Below are 12,025 nucleotides of genomic sequence, written 5' to 3'. Positions count from 1 at the left end.
TGTTTATAATGCAGCAGCTTTCATTCTGCTGCCCTTGGCCTAACACAGTTAGAGTTTGCAATACCCTTTTGATCTAAACAACACTGGAGATTTCTGTGCAGCAAGTGTGAAACATATTTTTTATCCTGTGCCCAGTTGTGCATTTGTTATCAGTGACATTGAGCTATCAGCTTCTGCAGCTTTGGGTGCATCTCCAGACTCAGGGAAGTCACATGCCTTTTTTACTATAATCTTAAGAGCAATGATTAAGAGCAAAGTTTTTTAAGGAAATATAAACTATGGTGCTTTAATAAAACATTCCTTAAGCATTCCTTAGCAATGCAATTAAATAACAACTCTGAACAACGTGGTTGACACTAACTTTGCGATCTTTGTAGTAGGGATCAAGATCTTCCAGGGGTTCCCCAATGAGCTCCGGTGGAGGATTTCCATAGAGAGCAGGTAACTTCTGGAAAGCTTTTAGGTCCAGTTGAGGGCGTGTTTTTTCTTCGGGTTTCTGGTCTGAAGTATTTCTTCGACAAGTCCTCTTGGCATCAATTCTCTTTTCAATAGCAGCCAAGGATTCCAAGGTGAACTTACGGAAGTTGTTGGTACCAGGAAATAAAAACTCAGCCATTTTTCATTCTTCTCTTCCTTTCATTGATTCAATCCAAAAACTGGAAACAACTAAAAAGGAAATCAAGATTCCAAAACAGGTAAGCTATGAAAATTAAACAACTGGTTTTGACCCTGCATGCTTAATAACAGTTTAATTTTTCTGAGCCATCAGATTCTAGGAAAATAAAAAATTATATGAGCTATAATTTTTTCAATGAGATGCCTATTCAGATATTTTTAATTGCATGTTGCTGATAGGATGTGAGCAGATCTCTAGAACTTTAAGCTATTTACACCACCTTACTTAACCTTACACTACTTGATGGAAAACTGGTCCTGTTGGTACCTGAAAGTGAGCACAGGAATGGGCAATTTCCATTTGCCAGAAGAAAGGGCTGCTATAAGCAGAATGGTGGTTGAGACAACAACACTACCTACCTTTCTTCGGAAGGTTTTTTTTGCTGTAATCCCATTCAGTGCTGCATGGTGTATGGTGCTGTCCAGAGAAAAGCCATCTTGAGGTTGCAAAGAGGTCAAGACTTCTTGACTTTGGCTTCTTCTTAGCTATAGCTTTTCACTATTTGGGGGATGACCTGGAGAACAAGAATGATTACTGACAAACTAAGTGCAGTGAAATCCCCTATTTATTTTATTTTCACTCTGCTTGCTTTCTCTTTTAAAGAAGAGTACTAAACAATAAATATGAAAAACTACCCTCTTTAGCACAAAACAGTAATATTTCTGGAGGGGAAAAGGACATTCAAGACAGAATACAAGTATTTCAAGCTTTTCGAAATCTAGCTATATGTTCGGAAATTGTGCATCTCTTGATATTATAGTAAATTGAAAATGATCTTATCCACTCACAAGTTTTCAAGTCTAAAACCAGCCAAAGTGATATTTGCTTTGTTGATGTTCAGAATAATTTAGATGTTGTGGTATTGGTAATGAGTCGTGAATGATGCATGAAATGACACAATTTCTGTGCAATGCACAGAGGGAGCATGATAATTGCTCTACCACTGTTTGTGCCAAAACAGCCACAGCTACCCATCCGTCTGCAGAGCATTTCCCTAAAAGTCTACCTGATCTCAGTTGTTCACCGTTACGATGCTGATTTTGTAGCAGTTTTTGTTGTTTTTCTCTTTATTCCCCAACACTATCTTCTAAATTCCGGAAAAGAAACCTTGATCGTCTCGCTGTTCTGCCCCACGACTATTAACAGGCAAATCTAGGAAGCAAATCTGCTACTGGATAAAGCCTAGGATGAGGCTAGGAGGAAGCATGACTGCGTTTCCTTGGCCAGAGCTGAAGTCATGCATGGAGAGTCTTTTCTGATACAGGTGGTTTTATAAGTTGTTCCACATGTGAGCTATCATCAAAGGAAGGAAATAAAAGCTTGTGCTTGCTGTCATAGACGTCAGTAGCAAAATGTCCATTGATAGCTGGAAAAGCAGAGGAGCAGAAGGCTAAATTAAACTTTTCATTCAAGGGCAATTCTGAGGTACTCAATCTATTGCTGAATATAAGCTAATCATTATTAAACACTAAGTAATCTTGAAAAAAATGCTCGTGGTTCACCCAAGCTTCTTTAAAAATAACCCCCAAATCATTTCTCTTGTTAATAGTCTCAGAGAATCACAGACAATTTGACAAATAGAGATATATAAAAAGTGTTAATGGAAACCCTTTTTCTTTTTTTCTCTTGATGTTACAGAACAACAAGATACAGTTTGGGGTTTTCCTCAAATCACAAATTACCTGCAAAATATTTTGTGAAAATGGAAAGTTTTCTTATCCTTTGACAGATCTAAGACCAGACTGTGCTGAATGAATTCTACCTGGTTTAAGAACGGTAAGAAAATCAAAGGAAACACTGACGATTTGTGATTCTAGCTTTCAAACATATTTTCTGTGAATTATTTCTCAAATATGAAAATATGCATTTCATTTTTTTTAAAGGATAGATTGCTCCCTTCCAAATATGCTTTCCTTTTTAGGATTGCCTGTTTTGGCAGAATTAATGTCATTATTAATATCATTTTCTTCCCTTTACTTGTAACTGCAGTCATCCAAATTCAATCAATGAGTAATCAGTAAGAGTTATCCCCAATTACTAGATTTAAGGATTCATGAGATATTATAGAATGGATGAAAATACATTGACAGTTCCTATGATCAGCATGAGTAAGGTAATTAGTATGGACAGAATGACTGGAATTACCCTGTCAAATTACTTTTCTTTGTCTTGGATGATTGCAGTTCTTGTCAGTTAAAATCATCCCTTTGATTCATGGTTTCCATAGTAGATACAGAAATTCTCTTTTAAGAAACTGGAATAAGGACTGTTTGAAGATCATATGTTAAAAACTTTGTCCCATTCTATCAAGTGGAATGCTATTATTGTCTTCAGAGTAGTCATAATTTTGCACCCTGCTTTTAGCCAGTGATGCTATGCAGTGCAGGGAGGCACAGAGCTAGAGATTCTAGTCTATACCAACTGTCTGCACCTCCAGTAGCTGTCAGGAGCCAAGAATATCTGTATGGGATTTCATATGATAAAATAAAATAATTGAGGTTGGAAGCGACCTCAAGAGATCTCTAGTCCAACCTACTGCTTAAAGCCAGGTCAGCCCTGAGGTCAGAGCAGATTGCTCTGGGCTTTATCTAGGCAAATCTCCAAGGACAGGAACTGCACAATCTCTTGGGGCAACCTGTTCCAAAGTTTCACCATCCTAATGAGAAAAGTGTTTTCTTTATATCCTTGCCTCTTGTCCTCCCACCATGTACTTCTGATGTAAGGGAAAAAACAGAGAAAAGGTAAAATGTTGTTTTAATTTGAAAGCTGAAAGATAACCACCCCAAAAAATTATCTATATATGCCAATTAATGCTATTTCTATTTCAACCCATTTTGTCTACTTATAGCGTTCAACTAAAAGAGTTTCACTCCGATTTGAATAACAATATCCAGTATAGCTCCACAGAAGTTACCAAGGGAAATGGTAAACAGCATAATGGCTTAGTAGTTTAACCCATCTTTATATCTCACCAATTTGGGTAGGATTCATCTTACCTCAATGCAGATCTCGGAGCTGGACAGCTATAGCTTCACTGTGTCTCCCAACAACTAGTGAGCCATCATTTGACATTTATTGCAGGATGAGATGAATCACATCCCAAAGACCCAGTCTTTCTCCATCAACAACAAACTGAATCCAGATGACTAGCTCGGATGTAACTCACTGTCTCAAGTTACCTAATATGTCTCAGGTTAGGTGAGATCAATCTTTTGCCTCTGTCACGACTATTCTTCTTGCTGACTTAACTAACAGACAATGGCTAAAAGTTTAGCCGAGTTTGCAAACTTCCAAAGGTTTGTAATTCTGGAGTCAATGGTAGGGATTGGGAAAACATTAGAGTAACCAGAAGATTGCAAACACATAAAAATTTTAGGATTGCATTATATTATATTGCTTCCTTAATGACTACTTACAAGACTGACTTTCCTAGCAATTACTGAAGTGTTAAGTCACATTTTCTTTTGCGTAGTAAGAGTGGACTAATTTTCAGCTACTTTGCTATCATAAATAATTTAAATTTGTACAGAGATCACTATTTTTAAGTGCTTGAGTGGTCAATTGACAAGTTGTCAAGTAGCTAGTTGCGAGGACAGAGGAAGTTAGGAAGCTCTGTCAGCCACAGAAATCTGGGGAAATAAAACAAAAAAAATTTAAGGCCCGTATAGTACCCCAGTGATATAGCAGTTATCATGAGTTACACCTAGTTGGCATAGCTGTTAGCATAAGTCCATGAAATTTAATTTTTTGCTATCATAGATGGTCAACTCCATCCAAAAGAACAGACTGAACCTTGAACAGTTTTGGCATGGCCAAGGAAATAGGTAGCCAGCTATAGAAGCATAGTGATGTTGCCAAGAAAATTGCCTGGTTCTGAAAGGGCATAATACAGAATGGTTAAAGTTGGATGGGACCTCTGCAGATCACCCAGTCCAACCAAGCTCACCTAAAGCATGTTGCACATTATCAGTTCCAGATGATTTTTGAAAACCTTCAAGAAAGGAGGTTCTACAGCCTCTCTGGGCAGCCTGCTCCAGCGCTCTCAGCCTCACAGTCAAGAAGTTTTTCCTCATGCTCAGGTCGACCTTCCTGTGTTTCAGTGTGTGCCTGTTGTCTCTTGCCCTCTTGCTGGACACCAGTGAAAATAGTCTATCTCCATCCTCTTGACATCCTCCTTTAAGATATTTGTGTACACTGATAAGATTCTCTCTCAGTATATCTCCTCCAGGCCCAGCTAACCAGGCCCAGCTCTCTCAGCTTCTCCTCATAGGAGAGATGCTCCCATTCCGTAATCACCTTCATGCTGGTCTCTCCAGTAGCTTCATGTTCCTCTTGTACTGGACACAGCACTCCAGATGTGGCCTCATCGAGGCTGAGTAGAGGGGCAGGATCTGCTAGCAATGCTCTGCAGTACTCAACAGGCCCACTCTTTACTACATTCCTGGTTGCAGGCAGTATTTGACTCTGAAGAAAACCAAAGTTTAATAGTGGCCTTGGAAAGGGCTTAATTACAGTTAAAGCTAATACCGACCCTCAGGAAAGGGAATATGAATTAACAGAGTGTGACTTTGAAATGGGTGAAATTAAATACATTGATTGTCCACATCTGGTACCCCAGGTGCATTTTAGCACTATTTCAAGAACAATATCAGCAAGGAAAAAAAAAGAAAACAAAGGTGAACAGGCAAGATGGCCAGCATTAGAATACATTTTCCATACAAAGGAGTAGATAGGACTATTAACCAAGAAAAACAGTGTTATTGAGGGAGAATATTATGGAAATCTACAGAGATTGAATCTACAGAGTAATGAGAGAAGTGAAGATGACTAGATGATGGTTACTGATCATTGTTTTGTATTACAAGAAGCAGGAACTAACAAGTAAAATTGTCTGGCAACTGATTTAAAAAAAAAAAAAGAAAAGAAAAGAAAGAAGACACTTGTTTGGTTTTTTTTTTTTTTTTTTTATAGCAGGCAGCCAATGCAAATGACAAAAGTAAGTAAATGCTCCTAATGTCATTTGAGGAATCCAGAGAGGAAAACCCATCAAGGCTGTGTGCTTAGGAACCTGAACATGAAGATGACTTCCTTTAGAAGTGCCATACCAAGTTATTTTACTTGGTCTGGGGGCAGATTACAAAAAGCATAGCCAAAGAGAGTGGGAGGCTCTGACTTTTCAGCCCAAGTAGGGACAGGGAGGAAGTGGAGGGAAATAAATGTATCCCTTTCATCCAGCTTGGATAGGCAGGGTCTTGAGAAAGGGACAAGAGAAGAGGCAGGTGTTGCTGGTTACTGTTAGTGGTCAGGAGCTGTGATTTTTGACAGCAAATTCTGTATAGTGCTAGTCTGAATCATCTTCAGACTTCATGTGTATTCCAAGTTTGCAACAAACAGAAGGAATTTGAATTACCTTCAGCCATAAAAATGAGAGTTAAGCAAAATCCACTATCTCAACTTCTCAACAGGCTGGAGACATGCACATGAGGGTAGCTGCAGCTGTGTTCAGATGCCATTGCTGAACAGTAACTTGCTTTTTGCGCTTGAGCTATTGGTTAGCAAAAGTGGCTTTTAATCAATTTAAATTACTTGACTTTGGAAGCAAAGTAGGTTGATTAAACTGAGATCACTTAAATATTGAGTGCATGTCCACACAGTGGTTTAACCCAACTCAAATAATCACTTGAAATGATGTCACTGTTGTAATTCATATCACTGTGAGCAGCTTTAGCAGAGAGAGCACGGAATAGTAGTGCATGGAGCAGAATTACTCCCAAACACTGGGGAGAACAGGGGAAAAACACACTGGCAAGATGATATGAGGATCCTTGAACCTGTAATGTTGATTACTTGTAGTGGTAACAAATCTTCCTTCAACTGGACCATCAAGCATCTCTCAGAGCTATTATCTAGATGAATTTAAAAAATAAGCATCTTTTCTGTCACTGGATGTCATTTCTTCTGAATATACAAAGTCATAAATTGTGAGAAACTGGATTGCAAGATCTAGAGGCCTAAAGGCAAGACTGCCGATATGTCAGAAACCTTACAGTGTCAAATCCGCATAAACATTGTTGTTAACTTAGATTAAATTAATATCAATCCAAGCAGAAGTGTGATAGTGCTGCACTAGAATTTAAATTGCTTCTTGTTAATTAGCACATTACAAATTATTCTTAAGATTGTTCCTGAAAGATGGTTTTATACTTTAGGTTAAATATTTTCCTACACAGTGCTTTAAAAATTACAGTTAAGTCAGATTTTTTTGTTGTTGTTGCCAAATTTAAGAATGTTTTAAAATGAGTTCACGTTGTTACCTACTACACAAACTTTTAGCTCATACTGACTCCTGTCTTTATCAGCAAATTAAAGCTACATAAACTTGGTGAAATACATATGATTTTGGATGGTTGCTAATACCAAAAGCCCTAATTGCACTAAAAGTCTCACAAATTTGCCATTGGGTAGTTCTGAAAATTGATTTCATCATGTTCCTTTTGACATGGAAAGATCTTCTAGCAAAGAAATATAAAGTTTTGAGGAAAAAGAATTCTCTCTTCATGTAATGGGAAATGTTTTTGAGAAATGTTTTTTCCCTGTAAACCATAATAAAATTAATGATTTTTAAAAGAAGTCAAATATTCCACAAAATAAAATCTGGGGGAAAAAAAAAATCTAGGGGAAAAAAATGTTAATAAAATGTAGTGAAGAACCATTTAACATGTAAGTTTTAAAAAAACTTCTCTGAAATATACAACCTAAATTTTAACTTTGATTGTCAGAAATCACAATGTGTCAGAAATTCTCTGAATTACCCGATCGTTTGTCTGCCACATTTTTCTCCCCAGAAACCCTTTTCTTAATAAACTTAAATGCAGCTAAGTAGAACTTAGATCAGAAGTTCCCATTTGCATGGGGTATGTCATTTACCAAGCACTTCAGAGAAAATTTTTTCTTCTTCCCCTGCACTTTTCATTCTACAGAAAGAACCCCAACATTTCAAGGAACTTTTCTCCATCTATATGGAAAATAGTTTCAGCTCAAGTCAAGTAATTTCAAAAATATTCCGAATTTAGATTAGTAAAAGATTAATGAAATATCTTTCCATAACATATAGCTTTTTTATTCCACTCCGAATCATTTGTCTGAGATTTACCTGCTGTCTCTCTAGGGTGAACTGAAAACACATATGCTACTCATAGAAGATAAAAGTAGTTTCAGCTACTTCAAATGCAAACCTGAAACTTTTAATCTCTTCTGCTTGATCAGAGCAAAAAAGCAGTTCCTGAAATTTCTGTGCATTTTGAAAGGTTTCCTTCTGCTGTCAATTTACCACTAAACAGTCAAATTTACATTCTCCACTTGGTTTCACTTAAATTTATTTCCTTAACAATATTTTCACATATTTGCATGTGGGGCGTCTGCCCCACAGGTTGTGTTAAGAAAAACATTCACTGAACACAGTCCGACCCATTTTACAGATAAAATGGAGATTTAATTATGCCTTTGGTTTAAAAAGAACATTAAGAAAATAAAATCCTTTCTCCCTTTCTCCTCAACTCTCAAACAAATAACTGCTGGAAAACTATTGCTAAATAGCACAAACTTAGGGAAAAAAGCAATATCATAGAACTTCATTTGATTTTTTCTATTTACTTTAAAATAAATACTGTAGCTAAAGAATCTGAACTTTTTTGTATTTTATTGTATTATTTGTATTTACTTCAACCCCCTCCACTTGCAATTTCCTTTACATAACACCCACTTATACTAAAGTTTTGGCTCAGGGTCTGTAATGGTCATTAGGCAAAGAGATGGTCACTGAATCATGCAGGAGACCCTCACACAAACCAGCTTATTGCCAAAAAGAAAAAGTGCAATAAACACCCAGGACTTACGGTTGTTCCTAAGTCAAGGCTCCAGGAGTCACTTCTTCCTATGTGAGAGAAACTTGCATCAGCCCAGGTATCTCCCAAGAAAGACTTAGCCTCATCCTCTCTTTTTCCCCTTTCAGAAATTCCCCACAACTCTGGCAATGCTCTTCCTTGGGGAGGGTGTTATTTATATGTGGGAGGGAAAGAAGGATGGGTCAGAGGCACTTGTGTCTATTTATCCATCAAAGTAGCTAATGTGATTATACAAGGTCCCACGGGAGAGGCTGTAATCTTAGTAAGCAATGCTGAGGAGGCTCCTATCTGAGCGTTTCCTTGGGATATTGCTCCATTCCTGGGATTCTTTCACACAAAAGCAGGTCGGCATGAGTGAAACTGGACACAGCGGATCAGGAACATGGGGTCAAATGTCTTCTTCAACCTCTGTGCTACCCCCTTGTTTGTTTGTTTGTTTGTTTTCTTTGCTTAATTGATTTTATAAAGGCATTGCAATTTTGTTTTAATATTTAGATTTCAGGTCTTTCTTCTAGTAAAGTAACTTAAAAGGTTTATGATACAAAATCTATAAATTATACTGAAAGATTATGAGTAAAAAGGGGTAGAGGGCAGGAAAACTAACGACAGTTCCCTTGTATGTTTGTGTGTATGTATATGTGTTTGTACATATATACATACAGATAAAATGACGATTAAGGTTAAGGTTATGCACATATTATTAACCCTGGTGGAAAATGCCAACCAATGTTCATCTAAATATTCTTGATGCCTACTTTCCACTTTGAATAATCACTACAAAATCCCTTTTCAAAGAATAAAGTCTGTCTAAGTCCAGAAGAAATATCCAGGACAAAATGCGTTTAATGACATAGAATATGATAAAACTAGTCCTGTAAATGGACTAGAGAGGTATGCTAGGAGGAGGTGAGGAACCTAAAAGAGGCTACTCACTCCTGAAACCTGGAACTTCTCCCAGGGTTGAAGATGCTGTTGAAGAGGACTGAAGAGCGCCTTCCTCTTAGTACAATTATATGACTACAAAAATGGGACAAGGCTTGTTTCCCAGCCCTGATGCTAAATGGCACACTGCGTTTTCTGTCGCTAAAGCTAAATTTTCTAACATACCAGGCTCCAAGTGTCTTTTTTTTTTTTCTGGAATTTGCCAGACAACTGATATTTTTAAGGAAGAAAGAAGACCTCTTCTTTGCTTTATGCATTGATTGTACAAGAAAAAGAAGACTTCCTGTCTTTAAAATGGTCTGAATTGGAGAAAGAAAAGAAAACTTTGTTGAGATGGGAAATCTCACAGGAGACTGGAACTACTTAAAAAAATTACTGATCCATCTGGTTGCAAGTTGTCACCAGTATCACACTTTAATGTAACATCATATACATAAACTAACATGTTCAGATTGTGATCATGAAATAGATCTCAAACTTTCCAACAAAAATTCAATTCCTAATATCTTTTGTTCCCTTCAAGCTGTTTTCCAAAGCTCTTACAAAGCTTTAAATCCATCTCATCTGAGTTTTATGAAGTGTGAGCTTGCTTGAGACTCGATTTCGATATCCATGTAGAGGGCGAAGCATATGTCTCTTTGTAAAACTAATTGCACTTTGCATCTGTAGAGGGAATAGACCTACAAGGGTAGATTTTTATAGATATTTGTGTTTCCTAATGACATGGGTAAATGCCCAGGGGGATTTTCAGTACCTGAATGCTTGAAATCAATGTGAGTTAGGTTTCTAAGCACTATTAAGCACACATTGGTAACGTATCTCAAACTTCAGATGCTGACATAGCTGTCAAATCCATCCTCTGTGCTTATTTGCTTCAGTTTCGCCCAGTTAAAGGTGACAACAGTATCCGATGCAGTTAGCCTTGACTCCCAGCTCTTCTCCTGTGTTCTGGGGGAGGAACTGCTGCCTTGCAGTTCATGGAAGCAGGAGACAGTTATATGCATCTCTGGGTAAGGAAAACAGAATGGCATCTTGTGTTTGTCTTGGAGTTCCCTAGGTCCCTGTGCTAATCTTAATAAGGGCAAGTTACTTCTCAACTCTGGCCTAGTTTAGTCAGAGGTGAGCTTAGCTCTTAGCAGTTAAAAATGGTCAAGGGCATTTTCAGACACACGTGTTCTTTATTCTTCATTGGAAATTCATTCTTCATTGCGCATCCCTTGTTCTCAATGTTGCCTGAGTTAGCCAAATCTATTAATCACTGATGATGAGGCAATAACTAAATTACTTCTAACATTCAGCAAGTTCTACAAAACATCCAACAAGCTTCACCAAGAATGATTGTTTAAAAAGCAGATCTCTCATTATCTGTGCTGTAAATTGGCTTTGGGCCATAGTGAGGGTAAATCCCTGTTTCATCTCCTGCACCCCTAGCAATGCTGTGAGAGCAGGTGGGTAGGAAGTGAAGCACCTCCAGGCTGGTGAGAAAGGCTGGAGAGAAATAAAACTTAAGCTAAAAGAAATTTGAAAAAGGAGAAATGTAAATGTTGCCATGATAATATTTCAACTTTGCTAAACAAAAAGGAGATAAAAACATTCCCTATTTCTAAAGGAAGAATTTGGAAATTGTTCATACACACACACAAAAGAAGTCTACTGAGAGGAAAACGCACAGAGGTATTTAAAGAGGTAAATAATATCTGAGGCTGCATGTAACATAGCAATGACTTAGTGTAAATGGACAAATACTTGATTGATGTTAATGGATATTCAAACTTAAGGAAAAAATAATACTTAAAGAGAAACATTTTAATGTGTGATGCATGCTTGCTATTAGAAAAGAAATACATTCATTAAATGTAGTGCCGTCTACAATAAAGCTGAATGTTCAACTTTAAGGGGGATTCAAATTTACCTTCAAGTTTACTCTCCACAGTGTACCAGTAATTTTGAGTAAGCAATGGTTACTTAAAAATAGTACAAGATAATTTCTTGCCTTGTCTCTCAAATAACAAGTAATTTGTTCCTTAATTCTTCCTGCTGATGTTGTAATTGGCATGTGTGTACAAATGTATCTGTTATGATAAATTATGCTATTTTATAGCAATTCAGGAAATAATGAATGGAAGGTAGATTGTGAAAAATTATATATTAGGTGCATCAATCAGTTGAGTAACTATCTAGGTTCTTATGTAGCTTTCATTGCTATAGTAACAGTGACACAGTGGTGAATATGGTGGTAGCTTTAATTGGAGGAAAGCAGATGAGTTGGACAAGCGCAAACATTTTCCATGTATTTCTGGATTCTCACAGATTCACAGGATCTAAGATAAATGTTTGTGCTTCAGAAAGAGGCAAGAGTCATAACTGTTCCAGACAAATCACGTAAGCAAAATGAGATGAAGCCCAAATAAATAGTTCTAGCCACTAATGCACAAAACAGATTTCAATTTAGCATCTCAGAAAGGTAAAAAAAATTCAATGTTGTTATATTTTTTTCTTTAAT

General features: G+C 37.1%; 1 protein-coding gene across 1 annotated transcript in view; it reads right to left on the bottom strand.

Moving 5' to 3' along the window:
• LOC104569885 (sodium channel protein type 5 subunit alpha) overlaps positions 1 to 616 on the bottom strand; it is a 30,532-nt gene extending 29,916 nt beyond the window's left edge. The window contains exon 1 of the mRNA XM_088534774.1: positions 362 to 616. Coding sequence (XP_088390900.1) covers positions 362 to 616 — 255 coding nt within the window. The remainder of the gene's footprint in view (positions 1 to 361) is intronic.
• Between the last annotated feature and the right edge of the window lie 11,409 nt (positions 617 to 12,025).

The sequence above is a fragment of the Tinamus guttatus genome, unplaced genomic scaffold, assembly GCF_059628265.1.
Source record: "Tinamus guttatus ecotype Peru unplaced genomic scaffold, ASM5962826v1 Tinamus_guttatus_pri_ptg000599l, whole genome shotgun sequence".
NCBI lineage: Eukaryota > Metazoa > Chordata > Aves > Tinamiformes > Tinamidae > Tinamus > Tinamus guttatus.
Note: the sequence above shows the minus strand (reverse complement) of the source record. Positions and strands in the feature narration are given on the sequence as shown.